Source organism: Ovis aries, chromosome 11 (assembly GCF_016772045.2).
Source record: "Ovis aries strain OAR_USU_Benz2616 breed Rambouillet chromosome 11, ARS-UI_Ramb_v3.0, whole genome shotgun sequence".
NCBI classification, from domain to species: Eukaryota; Metazoa; Chordata; class Mammalia; order Artiodactyla; family Bovidae; genus Ovis; species Ovis aries.
The window spans coordinates 45,855,949-45,876,882 of NC_056064.1; the positions used below are offsets into that span (position 1 = coordinate 45,855,949).

Consider the following 20,934-nt stretch of genomic DNA (forward strand, 5'->3'; position numbering starts at 1 on the left):
CAGGGCTTTGAAGAGCCCCTGGCAAATACTAGGCACACAATAAACATTTGCTAAATGAATTCAAGGGTTAATCAACATCAGGAAATCATTCAAAAGCTCTAAAAGAAAAACATATATGTATATATATAAAACTACTGCCACAGATACTAAACAGGCATTGGTAGTACTTAATAGTTGTAACAAAAATCCCTATTGTTAGAAATTAAAAGAACTAACCTTACAAAAGAGAACTATCACAAACCCAAAGAATTATCACAAACTCATAGAATTATCACAAATCACATACACTCAACAACAAAACATAACTTCTCTAATAATAAAGTCGGGACCCAGACAAAAAAGTCCCCATACCTCCAGTACTATCAAACCATGTACTGGAGGGGTCTAGTTTATGCAACTGGACAAGAAAAAAACAAACAAACAAACACAGAACAACTGAAAAAGAGAAAACAAAAATGTCATAATCAAACTTCTAAGTGACTACCCACCTAGTAAAATCAAATAGGAAGAACTGAAAGAACTGCCAAAAGGAGTAACTCTGTAAGGTAGCCAGACAAAGAAACAAAATCAACATATATAAAGAGTTTGCCCACCTAGCCAACAAGAAATAAGCTCACACCTAACAGCATTAAAATCTGTAAAATACACAGAAATAAACACAACTGAAAATATGCAAGGCCTATAGAAAGCAAAGTATAAATTTTAACTCTAGACATGAGGTACTTCATAGAGAAAAATATCACAACTTTAGGAGACTTAATGTTGCCAAGATGTCATTAATGTACAGTCACAATCCACCTGGCAACATGATTTGAAGGAAGTTGATAAACTGATGTAAAATCCATATGGAAGAAGATAATAAACATGGATAGTGCCCTCACAAATACATGTATATAATTTGTGTGGTTATTCCATCATACATTTAAACCTATGGCAAATAATGTATATTACAGATAGTAGACACAATAACACTGTATCACGTAAACCTTTGGTAATTCAGTGATACTAATGCAGGTACTGACACTGGATAGAACAGAAGACAGCATGGTAACAGACATTTATATGGATTTAGTTTACAATCCGAGCATAATTTCTAAAAGAATGGTTTACTCAATACACTGGTTAGGGACAACCGGTATCCATGGTGGGGCTGGGAGTGGTGGTGGAAAGGGGTTAAAGTCTCACTTCAAACATACACAAGAAAAAGCTGCACACAGACAACAGGTCGGTGGTTGCCAGGGGCAGGTGGTGGGGGTTTAAGTAAGCTGGATAAAGGGGATTGAAAGGTACAAGTTTCCAGTTATAAAGTAAGTTATGAGGGCATAATGCACAGCACTGGCAACTACAGTTATTAATACTATGGTACACATTGGAAAATTGCTAAGACAGTAAATCTTAAAAAGTTCTCGTTACAAGAAAAAAAACTGAGTAACTATGGAGATAGATGTTAACCAGAGTTACTGTGGTGATCATTTCACAACACCTACAAATTGAATTATGTTCTACACCTGAAACTATAATGTATATCAGTGCACGCATGGACTGTAGCCCACCAGGCTCCTCTGTCCATGGAATTTTCCAGACAAGAATATTAGAGTGGGTTGCCATTTCTTCGTCCAGGGGATCTTCCTGACCAGGGAATAAAGCTGTGTCCCCATGTCTCCTGCACTGGCAGGCATATTCTTTACCACTGTGCCACCTGCCTTGATTTTTAAAATTTTAATAAAAAAACTTCAAGAGATAAACATAAAAGCTAAACACAGATGCTCCTCTTAGGGAAACTCTTCTCCAACACAAGACCTTTCACCCCAAATAATTTCATTTCATTTCTTTCCCTCCAGAAACACTGACAATCTCTTCTTGCCTCTGTGAGTTACATCAATATTCGGCCAATTTTCAAGGGTCAAAATCCAGTCACTTCATCAAGTTTCCTAAAGTGTGTAATCAGTGAAGTATGTTAGATTTGGAGTAAGAACTCTAGCAGAACCCTGACTCTTATCCTAATAATCTTTAGCACAGTCACTTGATCTCTTTTTCCCTAGGTATCTTATTTGCAAATAACAAATCTGTGCTCCTCTCCAAAGTCTCTGTTTCATTAATCTTGCATTGGACCTTTCTTTTCATTCTATGTTCATAACCCTGGTTCAAAAGACTTACAGCTAGGCTACTGGCTTTTAAGTCTTGCCCTATATTACACCTCCAATCCACCCAATCCATATCCATTCTCAAAGACACCTTTATGAGAGCACTTTAATCATGCCTTTCATTCTACATTAGTGATTCTCCACTGTTCTTGGATAAAATAAAAATGTACTAGTTTGGTATTCAAAAGCAATGCGACCCCAACTTTCCCTTCCAACCTCATTTTCTGCTTCTTGAACCTTTTATCTCTGGCAGAACAGCTCTCTTCCTTGTTACCCAACACAAGTTCCTTCATCTGAGGCTCCTCATCCTTGAACCTGAAACATCCTATTTCCTCTTGGAAACCTAAGTGCCCATTCTTGATCCAAACTAAAATTTCGTTTCTTCTCAGGTCTTCTGATCACCTTACTTATTATAAGCCCAGAGTAATCTCCCTCCTTCCTCCTACATTTTAGCATTTAGTGTCAGTTCCATGTATCCAGTCCTGAGCAAACAGTGTAATTCTAACACTTCCTCTTCTACTTGAACATGGGAGGGTGGGGGCAGCTGGTCACATAAATTATTTCCTGAAGACAGAAAACAAGTTCCCAATTCTATTTCAGTACTTTCACCATTCCTTATTCTTCTATCAGAGAAGTATTTCCTTGCCCTTTGGAGGTAAGGTTTATCTTGACGATACACAATATTGAAAGGCCAGTTTCCAAACAACTAAAAGTTAACTTGAGACTTTTAATATTTAATTATCCTTTGCTCAGAGAATTCTGGTTCTCCTTTTCTGCAACTGCCACAGGGACACTTAGGACACTTCTGTTGTTGAGATGACTGACATAACTTAAGTTTCTACTCAGATGATCAACTCTGGTTAACTCCTCTGATCACTACTGAAGGACTCTTTTAAAGGACTGTAAACTGTAGCTCCTTGAAGGCTGGCCTACTATGAAACATCCAAGGGCAGTACTATTTTTTATCATTCCATTAAGTTTGTCAGCCAATCTTACTCTTCATGGATGGAAATTAAGGAAATTTATCTCATCTGGGAAGGTCAACACACTATTAGGGAAAACCATGGAATTATAAACAATCTAACATTGCTGCAGACATTAATGCCTCCCACCCCTAATAAAATGTGAAACTAAGTATTTTATATCATGTCACCATCTTGAATGCACACTTCTCAACTCTTGGGTCTGAGACCTACTTATTAACAGCAAGAGCAAATCAAGAGAATTTTCATTTGAGAGAACAATCAATGCACCAAACGTGCTGCAAAGACAAAGTTAGCCTTTCCACTTGAAGCAAACTGAGTCTGAAGTAAGCCTCATTCTGTTTTCATTTCTACAAAGAGAAGATTGGCCTGTCTTCAGCCTTGTGAATAAAGATCTTACAAAATTCACTAGACATAGGGTGTGCTCAAAGAATACTTGCTGGAAAAATATGCTGGTGAAGTGCCAATTTAAAAAGAAAAACATTTTCACCCAGTTGGAAATCTAGAGAAACGGGTTACAGCAACTCAGCTGAAAACTCTCAAGATCTGCAGAAAAATACCCCTGATCTTTTCATTCTAAGAACTAAATTAATCAATGAAGGATTCAACTATTTTAAATTTTATGCATCTAAAGAACAGTAATCAAAATTCTGCCTGTGATATGTGGCTGTATGAAAAGGCAACAAGTCTCCTATCTCTTCTATATAAACAAATTTTACAATCTGTAACAGTTTTTAAACAATTGTTTCTGAGAAAGAAACAGACAAGAGAACTTTTTATTGTTTTGTTTATTTTAGAGGACGAGAGATTGATGTTTTTCATTAGGCACATTTATCTTCAAAGCGTACACTCCAAAAACAGCTTTATTAAGTGAAAAGGATGCCTTCCTGTTAAAGGCCCTTTGTCTTCATTCTCACTATACACCCCAACCTCAGGGTCTATACTTTGTTAAACTTACTTTCAGATTTCTTCACTGCCACAAGTGGAACACACACAAAACCAATAATGAAACAGCTACACAAAGGTGCACACACCGGTAACAGATTGCTCATGACAGAAACAGGTGCACAGACTACTGTCGCTCCACCACGAACTCTCTGATGGGACCCAGTCTGGGGACGCCCTAAGGAAACGTAGGCTACACAGAGGGCTGCCTGGATGGTCAACAGAACCTCAGAAAACAGGACGGTCCAGCTAACAGTGATAAGGGCCTTTCCCATCCCTGCCTGGGTCTCCTCACAAAACAAAAAGAAACATTTTTCAAAAAGGTATAATGGAGATTTTACATGTGAGGAATTTAAGCCAAGAAGATTAAAAGACAAAACTAAAACTAACAATTCTCATAATAGTCCAAAATTCTCTCTACTGTGTTATTCCCTCTTTAGTACTAATCCCACAAATGCTAATAAAAATACTAACTCCTAGTTCACCCTCCAGGTTGTCTGGTGATAATCAAATAAGCAATCAAATGTTAATGATAAACCTTATACTCAGACACGGAAATGACAAATTTTGTATAAGTGGGCTGAAAACCAATCAGGATATTCCTCGATTGCTACTTCGTACCTTTTAAGTTCTTACAGTAGCCATATTTGCCAGAGATTTCTTGAGGAAAATACTTTCATAAACACTAAGTACATGCTTACAATTCATCTATCAGTTTTTGTTAAGCACAGGGAAGACTAAGGGAAAAAGAACACAAAATATCTTCATATCTTAAAAGATTTATTTTTCTAGCAACTGGGGAAAAATAAGAGGATTTTTCCACCTTAGTGAAAATATAAATCATCCCTAAAAAATATCAAAAATGTTTACTTTACCCTTTGATGGGAAAAGTTGTGAAATAGGCACTTTCCCAGGTTATATATTAGGGTAGAGGGAAACTATCTAACCTCGCCATCATCCCTAATGGGCATGTCCATCAGTGTAACATGCTGTCAGAGAGGCATCTGAAGAGCTACGTCCCTTCAGGTTGCTCCATTTCTTCAAACAGAACCATCTTTCTGCTCCAGCCAAATCAGTTCCAGGAGAAAAATTCAACAGTAAGGGAGCAGTAAGGAAGAACTAGCTTTTATCATCTCCATGAGCTCAAGCAAATTATTCAACATATCTTTAGTCTTGGGTCTCAACTTAAAATGAGGGTGTCACGTTCATCATCATCATATTATTATTTACCAAATGCAAACCACCTAGCAGATACAAGGTGTGATCAATACATATTAATTCTCTTGTGTCCTTCCTTTTCTTTTTCTAGACACACCACGCGGCTTGTGGGATCTTATTTCCCTAACCAGGGACTGAACACAGGCCACTGCAGTGAAAAGCACGTAGTCCTAACCACTGGACAACCAGGAAATTCCTTCCTTAAAAAAAAAAAAAAAAATTCCAGCCACTTCCTAGATGATGCCCCACCCAAACCATCCAATTCCTATTCCACAAAAGAAATGAGTAACAGGATTGTAGGTTAAGAGGTATATTTGATATGCCTTTCCTCAAAATACACCATCAAATTGCTTAATATCACTTAAGTTTCTTGAATATAAAGTGCCATATCTTATATGATGTTTGGTAAATCTCTAATGATCAAAATTCTTCAAGCCAGGCTTCAACAATACGTGAACCATGAACTTCCAGGTGTTCAAGCTGGTTTTAAAAAAGGCTGAGGAACAAGAGATCAAATTGTCAACATCCACTGGATCATGGAAAAAGCAAGAGAGCTCCAGAAAAACATCTATTTCTGCTTTATTGACTATGCCAAAGCCTTTGACTGTGTGGATCACAATAAACTGTGGAAAATTCTGAAAGAGATGGGAATACCAGACCACCTGACCTGCCTCTTGAGAAATCTGTATGCAGGTCAGGAAGCAACAGTTAGAACTGGACATAGAACAACAGACTGGTTCCAAATAGGAAAAGGAGTGCGTCAAGGTTGCATATTGTCACCCTGCTTATTTAGCTTCTATGCAGACTACATCATGCAAAATGCCAGGCTAGATGAAGCACAAGCTGGAATCAAGATTGTTGGGAGAAATATCAGTAACCTCAGATATGCAGATGACACCACTTTTATGGCAGAAAGTCAAGAGGAACCAAAAAGCCTCTTGATGAAAGTGAAAGAGGAGAGTGAAAAAGTTGGCTTAAAGCTCAACATTCAGAAAACTAAGATCATAGCATCCAGTCCCATCACTTCATGAGAAATAGATGGAGAAACAGTGGAAACAGTGTCAGACTGTATTTTTTGGCTCCAAAATCACTGCAGATGGTGACTGCAGCCATGAAATGAAAAGACGCTTACTCCTTGGAAGGAAAGTTATGACCAACCTAGATAGCATATTCAAAAGCAGAGACATTACTTTGCCAACAAAGGTCCATCTAGTCAAGGCTATGGTTTCTCCAGTGGTCATGTATGGATGTGAGAGTTGGACTGTGAAGAAGGCTGAGCACCGAAGAATTGATGCTTTTGAACTGTGGTGTTGGAGAAGACTCTTGAGAGACCCTTGGACTGCAAGGAGATCCAACCAGTCCATCCTAAAGGAGATCAGTCCTGGGTGTTCACTGGAAGGACTGATGCTAAAGCCGAAACTCCAATACTTTGGCCACCTCATGTGAAGAGCTGACTCATTGGAAAAGACTCTAATGCTGGGAGGGATTGGGGGCAGGAGGAGAAGGGGACGACAGAGGATGAGATGGCTGGATGGCATCACTGACTCGATGGACGTGAGTCCCAGTGAACTTCGGGAGTTGGTGATAGACAGGGAGGCCTGGCGTGCTGCAATTCATGGGGTCGCAAAGAGTCGGACATGACTGAGCGACTGAACTGAACTGAAATCTCTTTTCATCAATGAAATCCAAAGGACAATTTGTTTTGTTCATGCCCAGGCTGTGGGTAAACAGCCTAGATTAATACAGTCGGCCCTCTTTAACTGTGGGTTTCCCACCTAAGGTTGGTTGAATCTGCAGGTACGAAGGACTGACTGTACTAGGTCATTTTATATAAGGGACCTGAGCACCCTCGGGGTTTTGGTATCTGCAGGGCTCCTGGAATCAACCCCCTGGGGACACTGAGGGACAACTGTATCCTGATTTCTTATCAGCTATGTGACATTAAGCAAGTTAAACTTTTCGTTCTTCAGTATGAGTCTGTAAAACTAAGATAATATCACTGAAGACTAAATACATTAATGCATATAAAGAACTTCTAACATTACCTACAAATTCCACATTCCACAAATGTAGGTTTGTTTTTTGTTTTTTTTTTTTCCCCCCATCAGTATGTCTCAAACTATGCTGTCTGATTAGGCAAAGTTGGTTTAAAAAGTTTCCCAGCTCAACAAAATCACTTCAGTCAAAATCTTCCTGGGGTCTGGGTTTCAGATTAGCACCAAATACAAACACAAATGTAAAATCAAACCATTGGGCAGACTACCCTGGTGGTCCAGCAGTTAAGACTCTGAGCTTCCAATGCAGGGGGTGCAGGTTCAATCCCTGGTCAGGGAACTAGTATCCCACATGTCTCAAGGCATAACCAAAAATACATTAAAAAAAAAAATTATTCCTACAGGGACTTCCCTGAAAGTCCAGTGGTCAAGACTCTACATGTTCTCCTTACAGGAGGCACAGGTTCGATCCCTGGTCGAGGAGTTAAAATCCAGCATGCCACACAGAGAGGCCAAAAAATAAAAAATAAAATAAAATAGGTTAAAGGTACCACAAAGCCTTTAATTAATGAGTATCAAAATTACTAAGATTTATTCTTTGTACTTGTTATATACTGAATCCCTTGGTTCAAACAGCATAATTTTTCCAGATACAAACTGGAAAACAGGAAAAAGACTACGAACTGGAGTCATAAAAGGAGACGACCTTAGGTATGGATTTCTGCCAAGCTTGGAAAATATCAAAGTCCCTCGGTATGCCAGGACAACTGGTTCCAGACTCCTCTCCCCACTCCTTACCAAAATCTTCATATGCTCAAGTCTGCAGATATAAAATGGGGTAGTATTTGTATATAACCTATGTACATTCTTCTGTATACTTTAAATCATCTCTAGACTACTTAAAATATCTAACACTACGTTAATGCTATATAAAAAGTTGCCAGAGAACTGCAAATTAAAATTCTGCTTTTTCTAAGTTTCTGGAATTTTTCCCCACAAATGTCTTCAGTTGGTTGAACCCACCAATGTGGAACCTGCAGATCCAGAGGGCTGATTGTAACTTAATCCATGTTGGTCTTTGCTCAGGGAGAGGACAGAGAAACTAATTAAAACACTATTCATTTGAAATATAACATGACTCCAAGCTTTTTCTCTTCTAGTAAAACAATTTTACCTGATGGAATTTAACAAGGTGCTCTGCAAATGACACTGAAACCTCTGGGACTGCCCAACAGCCAAAAATGTTTAAACAAAAATTAGTAAAGGTGTACCACCATTTAGTAACATCCTCCCATCTGCTCCTTCTCCATCCCAACAGTTCCATCCAATCCAGTTACACCTGTCAAAAATCTAGGAATCACCCATAATTACTTTTGAGCTCTCAGCATCCATTCATTGCATCCAATCAATCACAAGTCCCAGTCACCCTACCTCCAAAATATGCAGTGCTCTCATTCTTCCCTCCAAAGGCTGAGTCCCCAATTGTCTCACTGAGCTTACCACAACGGTCTAACTATTTCCCATAGTCCACATCCACTCTCCTCTTACAAACAGTAAGAGAGAATCTTAAAAAAAAAAAAATCCAATGATAAACTGTCAACGGTGTCACAGTAGAATTTTAAACTAGAGATCACCTACAAACCTATCTGTATGACCAAGCTTCTAGCAACCTCTCTGGTTCAGTTCTCATTACTCTCCTCACACTTTGCACTCTTTTCAAAGGTATCAAGCACCCCCCATTCCCAAAGCCTTAGCACAGTTTGTTTTCTCTGTTACACATCTCCTCTCCTCTTCACCACCAATTCCTTCTCATCATCCAGGTCTCAAGTTATATGCAACTTGATTTCAAGATACTTGCTAGGACATCCCCACCCATCTTAATTAGATGTTCCTAATATGCACCATCTCAGCACTCCAAACTTTGCTTCTATGGCACCCACAACCATTATAAATATACCATTAACTATATGATCACTTGCTTAAATATTTAATTAATCGCCCTTTCTAACCAGTTTACTCACGAGGACAGGGCAGCGACTGTGTTTCTCTTACTCACCACTATATATCCCTAGGACCTCAGCACAGAGTAGGCGTTCAGTACCTCTAATAAACAAATTAATCAATTCCCAAAGTCACCAAGGTAAGGCTTCAAGGCCTCTCTGCATAGCTCAGTCCCTCCTTCTCTGTTTATACAGGACTGCTTGGAAGGCCATTTCCTAATTTTTAACAGTCGCTGGAACTTATAAGGAATACAGAAACCTTCATTTTTAAGACTCTAGTAAAGAACTTAGATCCTCATAAGCTATAAGGGTTATTCTACAAGTTGTGTTCTCATAGTCAGTCACTGAAGCTTGAAACTTCAATTATCTATGATGATCCTTCCCTGCTTTACCCATATAGCCTTTGTTTTTAATCCCATTAAATCCATTTCTGCACCATCCTCTGGAATCTTCTCTTTTCCTTTTTACACTATAATTATTACACTTAACCTGTACTACTAGATCTCTAAAATGTCTCCACTCTAGCCACCGAAAAGCCCTTAGCCATTCAGCCTCTGCCCTCTGATTATGCCATGCCTTCCTCCTGTACTGACCTACCTCATTAGGCCATAACCAAAAGACAACCTTCTATCAAAATCCTAGCCAGCCTTCAAGGCTCATTTCTACTGTCCTTTCTTTCCAGGTTCCATCAACCAGTTGTGATCTCTTCCTATTTCATTTCTATCATCCAACATTTATTATGTATTAGTACATGCAAGGCACTGTTCTAAGTATTCATCTTTACCTCCCATGTCTCCAATACACATCAAAATTATATACTTTTTATGCACAGACATTCAGTTTATTTACCTGATATCTCTGATGTCTTACATGTTTGTTCATAAGTACCTACATGTGACCACTTCAAAGAACATAGTTGATCCTTAAACAACACGGGTTTAAACTGTGCACATTCACTTAGACGCAGATTTTTTTCAACAGTTACTATGATCTGTGGTTGGCTGAATCCAGATTCAGAGGAAAAGGCTGGGCATCACTAACCTCAGTGTTGTTCAAGGGTCAACTGTACATCATTCAATTTTACAGAATGAAAACACCAATCCGAAGGCAACAGGAAATATCTGGAGCATCTAGATTTGCAGCAAATGAGTAGACCCCAAATTCCTGCTGCCTAACTTCCTGCCTTCAGAATCACACAAGAAGCACCAAGAATAATTCTCACTACCTACGTAACTTCTCAGAAAAAAAAGGGGGCAGGGGGAGAAGAAAACACACAAGTTCTTATTTCAGCCACTGGATGTCATATGCATGGTAGCAGAAAAACCTGGGGCATTCAATCAAAGTGATTAGATTAAAGCAAGGTGTTTGGCAAGTCAAAGTTCACTTGGCTCCAAAGTAACTTCTCTAAGAAAATGATACTTATTCCCACATATGTATCACACCCAGTAAGATATACAATAACCATTTTAATGGATTATGGGGTGGCAAGGGCTGGGGGGACATAAGGTAAAAGAATCAAAGCTCTAAGTCAAAGTCAAGAAAGCCATTTTGTTTCAAGGTATTCCAGTGACTCACAAGGAACTTTGCCTCAGATTCCCCAAATGCAAAAAGATGATGATGAGAAAAGCTCCACTGATGTCAGAGTTGTCACAATTCAAAGCAGTTTAAGCCTTGGAGATCAATTTTCTCATTTTTATTAGGAAAGTGGTAACAAAGCTAGTCTACGGTAAAGAAGGGTTAGATGTTAGGCTTCCAGCTGATAGATCTCTTGCTCCCATCACTCTGTGAGCGGAGAAGGAACATGAAACTAAGGCCAAATCAAGTTGACTGCCATCCTTGGCAATATCATCTGCGCATACTTAACAAATTCAAGCAGGAACTACAACACATGCTAGCAATTTATGATACAGTGAAGTCTTCATAAACTCCAAAAGGATGAATTTCCTCAGAAATAAAGCAAAGTTGCTACAATCAAGACAGTCCAAAATTCAAATAACTTCTTTCACTGAACTGAACATCGTTTACTTTTACCCAACTCTGATCAGAACAGACTTCAGGAAGCTATCACACAAATGAAATAAAGTTTAGAATAAATTAAACAAACAAAAAACCCATGAAAATAAAACAGGAACAGGGAGAACAAAATGAAGTCAAGAATGAGGCTTAAAAAAAAAAAGTACAACAGTAAGAACCCACAAGCTGTTGATCTAAAAACACATTTAATATCTGGAAAACATTTTTTTCTTCACAAGTACTTACTACAAAAGTTTGTAAGTACAAGGGTAAGAAAATGAAAACCAAATTGAGCAAAATTAAGTATGGGTCCAGGAATTCATAACAAAATAGCAGTACAAAATTTAGATATGAAAAGGAGAAATACAAAGAAAAACTAAAGTGAAGAAGAGTGTGGGAGCACAAGCGCACACTCAGCAGTCTTATGAGAAACACACGAGGGGACTAAATGCTTTTATCCCTACTTCCACAATTAAGAGCCAAACACTGAGGTATTTATTGAAACAGACAGCTTCCTTTCTAGTCCCTCATTCAAGATGATGTTGTTTTTTAAAAGGATGAAATAATACCATTTGCAGCAACGTGGATAGACCTAGAGATTATTCATATTAAGTGAAGTCAGCTGAGAAAGACAAACACCATGTATCATTTATTTGTGGGATCTTAAGATACAAGTGAATTTATTTACAAACAACTCAACTGTGTAGAAAACAAACTTATGATTCCAAAGGGGAAAGAAGGTGGGAGAGGGATAAATTATGAGAATTATGAGTCTGTGATTAGCAGATACAAATACTACATATAAAATAGATTTTTTTAAAAAGTCCTACAGTTGTATAGCACAAGGAACCAGATTCAATATCCTATAATCATCCATAATGGAAAAAATATGAAAATAAACCCATTTGTATAATGTACAATGGAATATGCATGTACAATGGAATCACCTTGGTGTATACCAGAAATTAAATTATAAATTTATATAAATCAAAGAATTTATACCTCAATAAAAAGAATTTAGGATGATGTTTCAATTCCTGCTCATTCCACAGTGATGTTACTAAACAATAATATAGGTCAAACCCAATGTAGTGCAGAATTTCCAAAGAAGTAGGTACATGTACCAAGACAGGAAGCTGCTGCTGCTGCTGCTGCTAAGTCGCTTCAGTAGTGTCTGACTCTGTGCGACCCCATAGACGGCAGCCCACCAGGCTTCCCCGTCCCTGGGATTCTCCAGGCAAAAACACTGGAGTGGGTCGCCATTTCCTTCTCCAGTGCGTGAAAGTGAAAAGTGAAAGTGAAGCCACTCAGTTATGTCCGACTCTTAGCGACCCCATGGACTGCAGCCCACCAGTCTCCTCCGTCCATGGGATTTTCCAGGCAAAAGTACTGGAGTGGGGTGCCATATAAAAAACATTTTCAGATGATCTTCTAAAAAGCTTAAAACAAAAAGGTGTAACAATGTTAAACTAAACATAAAATCAGTTAACCAGAAAAAAATAAATCAAGGAAAAAGAAAATATTTCTCTTCTGCTGTCTCATCCAGCTATATTAGAATTCACTAATAGTTAAAAAAAATGATAAACATGTAATTCTTGACAATATATAAAACTAATCATTCTGCTACTGGACAGCATGTGCCTAGGACTTACAATGAATTACAGATTTTTACTCTTTTATTAAAAAGTTAGGAAACACACAAATGAATTCTTGGTGAAAGCTTGTAATTTTCAGATAATCATCATCCACTTGTAATTTAAGCAACATCACTTAAAAACAATTCATTTCAAGTCTTCTCTACTAAATATTTTCATTATGGCCACCAGACTAAATCTAGTGACTTTACCTCTGACAGTACTTCAACAAGGGAGTGAAATACTAGACAGGCTATTCAAAGAGGTAAAAAGTTGAAATTCACCAGCTGGGTCAAGCCCCTGAAGACTTAACTAACTTCTTCTTCCAGGACTCAAGAATTATAAATGCAGTTATGAGATTTGGGAGGGACCTGAAATCACAAAGGAAAGGTTTCTCTGCATCCAAAGAACTTCTTTTTCTTTTTTAATCAAAGCGCTGTCTCCACTTTCACTGGCCAGTTGTTGAAAACCTTTAAAATACTCAGGTGGTCAACAAAGACCCTGCCTAAATAACAACCTTGGGAGTCAATCTGGTGACCTTGCTTCAAACAAGAAGTTAAAAGTATTTGCACTTTATTGGTGGCTTTAATTTAAATTCATATATATCATAATTTGCAAAAGCATATTTACTTGACGGTACTTTTAGCTCCCAAATCATCCTTACTTTAATATGATCTGAATCATGGAAATTCAACTTTTAAAAGTATTATTAAACTGATCCCAAGAAGTTTCCTAAAATAATCCCTTTGCTGTCTTTTTAATTTACATCCTTCCAATCAACAAACCATTGTGAGAAGAATGCCCAAACCTAAGCAGGTGGACTAAGAGGTCTTTTGAAGTCAACAGACTACTACATGATGTAAAAAAAGTTCTCATAGGCATTCTGATTTCACTGGGTTGGAATGTTACCCACAATATTACCAAAACTTAGAAATGTTGCCAATACAATGTCTCTCAAAAACATTAAGCTTATAGATTCTAGACGTTTTTCTTCAAATACACAAAATAGGTACAGGAAACTTTAAAGGCTTCAACTACACTATCTTACTCAAAATCACTCAAACAGAATATTCAACTGTTGACATGGTTTCTTAAACCTGCGGTTTATGTAGCAAAGTCAGCGGGGATAATGCCACAAATATTGCCAAGCTGACTGAAGCTACTAATCCATTTAAGGAAAGATAACTATGTTACAGCAATGCTCTGAAATTTATCTGCTTTAGACCTGAATAGAGAAGTGGACTCTTGAGCACACTAAGCCTGCAAGTGATAATGGCACTTGGTCTACCTGGGAAAAAATTCAGCACGATTATCCAGACTTTTTTCACTCAAAACAGAAACATAACCCAAATTTCATACTCAGATACAGTGTTATCCATGTTTATAACAAACTGGAGGAAAACAAAAGGAAATCTACTTATGCTTAGAAGCATAGCTGTCTCAGTAAAGTCTCCAGTGAAAATCTTAAGTCACCTTTTAATTACAGGCAAGGGACAGTCAACTATTCCAACACAGCCACCTACTTCAGTCTTCTCTAGCAATCCAAATTTTACAACATTCCCACCCAAAAAGGATCTACTAGTCAACTCTTCTGCCCTCTTTTCCAACTATTCATCTCCCTCTCTCATGAAGTCTAAATAAATGCAGATCTATCTTTAAGGAGATATACTGTACTTTCTTATCTTAGCGCTAAATATAGGAGCTAAATATAGGAGGTAAACCATGTATGTCTCTACCAGGTTCATGTAAAGTGCCACTTAGAGCTTATGGAGAATTTTCCTCAACCCAACACATTTTGAAAATCCAGTAAGAATTTATCCCAAATACGTAAATACATTTAACTTAGTTGAAAGAAAATAAAACCCAAATCTGATAAAGTTAGGAAGAGAATCAGGTTGTGTGATAGCATAGCACGCTTGGAGACAACCTACAAAATACTCTGAAGCACTTCCTGATTATTAGTCCTTATTTTTTTAATAAGGAAATCTCAAATGTCAAAATTGAAAACCAGGTACATTCTCTGCTAAAAGCTCAATTAAAAGCAACCATAAATTCCAGAGAACTTAACTAGGTCAACCAAACTTTCGCCCCACTTACTAGAAACAACAATCCGAAGTCAAGCCTCACAAACTTACAAAACATCTACATATGGTTTCAAAAGAAATCTAATTATTCACTGTGAAAGAAGAATGGGTAGTTTTACAAACTGGAAATCATCTAGTTTTCTCTTAATAAGATTTCCATGGGAAATTAGCAGCTTTTATCCTACAGCAACACAAAACCAAAAATACCTTCCATTTCTTCACTAGCAGGTATATATGTACCCCCCCTACCTAAAATTAGGAAAAAGACAAACAGATTCTAGGCACCCATCATACCATGAAGTCCTATCTTCCCATGATGGGAATTCACCAAGTCTTTCTCCCTCGTCTGAACGTTTCTGAAAAAGACATTATGTGTGGTTCTACTCACAGGGGTACGTGGCGCTGCTCAGGGTCAGCTCTGGCCAGTTCCTCCTCTTCGATATCAGACTCTCCTCCTGAACTACTGTCTGTGATGTCGGAATCAAACGCTCGTTCACTGCACCTCAAGTTGGCTACACCACTGGCTGTAAATCTCTCCAATTCTTCTGAAATCGAGTCACTTTTCAGGAAGTTGCTAAGTCCCTCTGAAGCAGCGGTCTCACTGGCAGCTTTTCTCAATGCAGCTTCGGCCTTTCGAGTCAGCATCAACTGGCTCCGGGGCCTCAAGGATTCCAAGTTTGGCAGCCTGCTTAAAGTTTTCTCTAAAAATCCACCCAGCTGATGCTGTATGTGCCTCTCCACCTGCTTGGCTTGCACAACCTGTAAGCGCTTCTGTAACCTGCGGGCCCGGCTCTCAATGTCAGCCTGCCGCCGCAGTAAAGCTGTTATCCTGGTGTCAGAATCTAAAGCACTGAAAAGGATGGAAGACAGGGGAGGCTTTTTACCCTCTAACTTGACACCCCCCACATTAGAACCAGAGTCTGTGTCAGGTGATAACCTACTGCTTCCTTGAAGTGCCGGCTGTTCCATGGAATTTACAGAAGATTTGTTTGCAGTGCTAGTATTGCTAAATACAGTTGTATGTTCTACATCAAGGCTTCTGTGTGGAAGAGTGCAATTGGTCATAGCCCCTTTCAAGTCCCCAGACTCAGATGCCACCACCTCACCCCCCTGAAGAGAAGATGAAGTGAGAGCCCGTTTTCCCCCATTAAGGGGACTGGAATTGTCATGATCAGAATGTGTTGAACTTTTAGTCAATTTCTTCGCCAACCCATTTACAGGTGCTTGTGGCAGAGCTGTCTGACCACTTGTATTCATGGTTCTAAGATTTTCTAAGGAAAACTCCAAAACTGGCTGTCTTCCCAACAGCTCAGCTCGGAGTTCATAGGACTGAGATAAGAGAGGGTGAGGTTTGAGTACTGTCTGCTTGCTGAAGACACCTTGCAGCTTCAGTGACTCCTTTGCGGGAACAGCTGTCACATCGGAGCAGAGATAAGACGCCACCAGCGGCTGCAGCTTCCCCAGGTCTTCCTTGGTAGGGTTATTTCGGAAGTCTAGACTGGGGTCCTCTGCAGCGATGGCTTTCCTTTTGGTTCCGTTGGCAGCAATAAGGATGTTGGCGTTGCCGTTATTCTCGGCACTGCCAGGGGACAAAGTGGAGGATGGGGGAGCCAGTTTGAACCGGATATGGTGTGTTTCAGCTGCTGCGTCAGTGAGAGCGGGCGCCATCGCAGCCATTCAGCACAGAGAGACAGGAAGTCCAGCCTCTCCCGGTGCCGAGGCCAGCTCCACAGCCCCTTACCGCCTCCCCAGAGAACAGACTAGAAGAGAAAGAAGAAAAGGAAGTTAGAAATACAAACACATTAGAAAACAACACACATGTTTTTAATACAAACATCATGGAGGCTGTTAACCAAACTCTGTCTTCAAGAAAACACTCAAACCAAAAGGGGAGGGTGTTGGGGCGGGGCCACAGCTCTACAAAAGAAAGAATTCCATCCTTCCTTTTAGTCACTTGTTACTATAAATTAAAAGTAGTCACAGACTGTTAAAGTCAGATCATCTGCATTTAAGAAAAAAACAGCTTTAAAACTTCTTGAAATTAGTGAATTTAAAGCAAATGTATCAAACTAAACACCAGGAATCAAACAGAAAAGAATTAGAATTCCTCATTCCCTACCCAAAGTTTGTATGCCAGATGTCTGTACATTTCTGGCCGAAGGATCCAATGTTTGTCAGCTTCTCTGTAAGACAGATCATACTAAAAGTTTTACTGTATCACACCTGTAATGCCAGTTTATTTCATCTATTTTCTTTTTTTCCCACTGTTCTCAGTATAGCCCACCTCTCAAATTAATTGCCCAATCAATGTGTCTCTTTTCTTCACAACTTCTTGAAAGAAGAGTTATAAATAGCTGCCTCTGCCCTTCTCACTCTTCTGTAATCTGCCTTCTACTCCTATGGCTCTGGCAAAGGTCACAAGCAATCTCATTATCAAATCCCATGCTCAAGTCTCAGTCCCCATTCTATCTGACTTCTCTGAAGCATTAGGTAGTGCTGACCACCCCACTCTTCTGGAAATTCTTCTTTCCCGATGTCCTTGACAGCAAGGTCCCTTCTGCCCTCTTCTCTCTCAACTCACTTCCTTGGCAACAATCTTGATAGCAACGTGTAAGTCCTCTGGTCGCTCAGAAAAACACCGTCAGCTACACTAATCAACATCCTCACCTCTGTGTACCTCAAGCCCCCTGAAGCTCAAAACTGAATTTCTTTTTACTTCTCACCCAGTTTTATCATCTCAGGAAATTGCTTTCACTGAGTAAGCCCAGCTAAAAACCTCAGCAGTGTGCCTCTTCTTCATCCCTTTTGATTTATCTGGTCTGAGAGTAAAAGGAAATCTATGTCAAGAACTAAGCCAGCAGGTACTAAAGTGCGGCCTACAAACTTCTTGAGAGCTCAAAGACCATTTCAGAGTTCCACAAGATCAAACTTTTCATAATAATATTAAACATTATTTGCCTTTTTCCACAGTGTTGATGTTTGCGATAGGGATGCAAAAGACAAGTCTGAGCAAAACTGCTGGTACCTGAGCAAAAATCAAAGCAGAGATACCTAACTGTACTAATAGCCTCTGGTCACTGTATTCTTTACTCATTTAGTTTAAAAATAAAACTTTTTTTAAAAGGTTATTACAATGACCTTTGATATCCTTGATGAAATACAGAAATTCTGAACTTTATTAAATCTCCACTCAAGTCTTCAGTGCGTGTCTATACGTTTATCTATATATTCTGTGCAATGAAAGGGAAAGTACACATAAAGCACTTCTACTGCTTTAAGAAAACTGAGTTACAAGTTGAACTAGAAGCTTCTTCCATGTAACTATTTTTACTTGGCAGAACAACTGACAAACTATGATTATACAGACTTGAATATTGAGTAGACATTTTCTTGCAAATGAACAAAGTGAACGTGTCACTTCAAGGAAACCCAATATGAGGTTTGTTGCCAATGATAAAATCCAAGTTTTTACGCAAAAATAAGTATTTTGAAAATGTGTATCCACCACCATAAACTTGGAACATTTCCCCAATACTTAGTCATTTCCGATTAAACAGACTACTGCTGCTATTAGTGAACGAGAACTGGATACCACATAATGAAATGTGTCAACCTTTGGAAGATCTGCATAACTCTGTTAATGATCAAATGACCAATGCTCCTTAGAAACTTGTGCATGGGTAAAAGTAAGTGTTAAGACAGACCAAATGGATTAATCTGACAGAGCATGAAAAGCTCACTGATACGGCTTTAGATTCCACAGTGCAGCTAACCTTTATGAAACTACTACTTGTCAAGTTTGGGCAGTGTCAAAGAACACGCACACTTTAAAAGGCTTCTAAATACTTGTCTCTTTTCCAAACTACACATTTGTATGAGGTCAGATTTTCTGTACATACTTCCAAAGCAACATTATCACAACAGAACGAATGCAGAAGGAGCTATGAGAACCCAGCTGTTTTCTATTAAGCCAGACATTAGAAAGATTTGCAAAAATGCAAAATAATGCCATTACCACTTAATTTTCGTTGTTCTGATAAAAAATTATCCATAATATGTTATAGGTTGATTATTTTTTAATGAATTATTGAATTTTTTCCCCTTTAATGTGTGGCCGCACTGCCCAGCTTGTAGGATCATAGTTCCCCCACCAGGGATTGAACCCGTGCCCTAGGCAGTGAAAGCAGAGTCCTAATCACTGGATCGCCAGGAAGTCCCAGTAAATAATTATTCTTTAAATTTCTCGAAGTTTCTAACCAACTACCGATAATAAGCCACCAAAGTTCTTTGTGGTTTTTGACATTTTTTAAAGTGAAAAGGGGCCTTGAAACCAAAAAGTTTGTGCATCACTGAACTAAAAGCAACCTTCTCCTCTCTCAAAAAAATGAGGGCAACTTCCAGTTTGGTCAAACATTTTATCTTTAGATAAAAATCAACACAGGATGGTAAGCCGTGTAGTACTACACTAAGACTCTTTACAGTATGACAATTCAAATCATTAATATCAAATTATTTAAGTAAACTGAGAAAAGTGTTAGTTGTTCAGTCGTGTTCAACTCTTTGATACTCATGGACTGTAGCCCACCAGGCTCCTCTGTCCATGGGATTCTCCAGGCAAGAATACTGGAGTGGATTGCTATTCCCTTCTCTAGGGGATCTTCCCAAGCCAGGGATCGAACCTCAGTCTCCTGTCCTGCAGGCAGATTCTTCACTGTCTGAGCTACCAATACACTTACAGGTCAAACATGTCTACCACTCTATGTAACTGCCAAAATTTTCTCACTCTAAGCTTATAATGCCTTTAACAAACATCCTATATTTATTAAACTAGACTTTCTGAGGACTAGAGTTTTATCCTTATGGACTTGCTGGCATACAGCATTCTGTATAACTATGTCCACTTTTCCTAATTTTTGATTTTAAATTTAAAAGTAAAATTCCTAATGTAATTTCAAAAATAGCTGTATTATTACCTTGGTTCAATTGGCAGATGAACCAATGTAATAAGCTCTTTATTCAAAATACCTTGAGTCAATTTAATAATGGGAAAAGGATTTTCTACCATAAACAAAAACCACTATGTGATCTTCCAATCAACTCAGTATCCTCTTTCAAACTGATAACAATATACAGTTGGTACTAGCCATGCAAATGGCAACCCACTCCAATACTATTGCCTGGAGAATCCCATGGACACAGGAGCCGGCAGGCTACAGTCCAGAGGGGTGCAAAGACTTGGACGTGACTGAAGCAACTTAGCACTAGCCATGCAAGGAGGCACATTATCACTGTCAGATGATTAATACAACGAGTGAGAGGAGTAGATGGAGCCTACTGCCCCAAAGCACTACAGTCTGTCTCAGCAATGGCAGGAAGCAGCCTCCCTCTGGGACCCAAGGAAGGACACAGATGTTACACAGCTTCCACAAAACGTATGGAAAACCCATGCTCACCCAGCACACATAAAAAGTGGGTTGTCATTAACACCACACCACAGAAGGTGCTTAAGTAATCAACATTCCTAAGTTATTTCAGAATTATTTCTTTAAAATCTGCAACTAAAAGAAAAATCTGCTGACTCAAATCCCACCTCTTTCAGTATTTCTCTGACCCTCTGAAAGCACACCTGAGAACTTGACATTAATCATATACGCCTCAAAGGCAAATGTATTTTGCTCACACTCCCTCCTTGGTCTCAAAATCCCCATGGAGTGCAATGAAAAGAGTAGTTACTAAACAATTTGTCTCAATAAGGGAAGGGGGAAAGTGACATCTTCAGAAGAAATTCCATTCCTAACTCGGAAATCTTTTATCTTTCTATATCAAAACTGCTAAAAAAATATACTGGACTCTACACCCGCCTCCCTTCACTGACTTGAAATGCTGTGCCAAGATGCAATATCACTTCCCAACCTCCCC

General features: G+C 38.9%; 1 protein-coding gene across 7 annotated transcripts in view; it reads right to left on the reverse strand.

The window, feature by feature from the left end:
- KANSL1 (KAT8 regulatory NSL complex subunit 1) overlaps positions 1-20,934 on the reverse strand; it is a 167,743-nt gene that overhangs the window by 108,107 nt on the left and 38,702 nt on the right. For all 7 annotated transcript variants that reach the window (XM_060395746.1, XM_060395743.1, XM_060395745.1 and 4 more), the window contains one exon: positions 15,404-16,775. In XM_060395746.1, coding sequence (XP_060251729.1) covers positions 15,404-16,692 — 1,289 coding nt within the window. In that variant the 5' untranslated portion in view covers positions 16,693-16,775. The remainder of the gene's footprint in view (positions 1-15,403; positions 16,776-20,934) is intronic.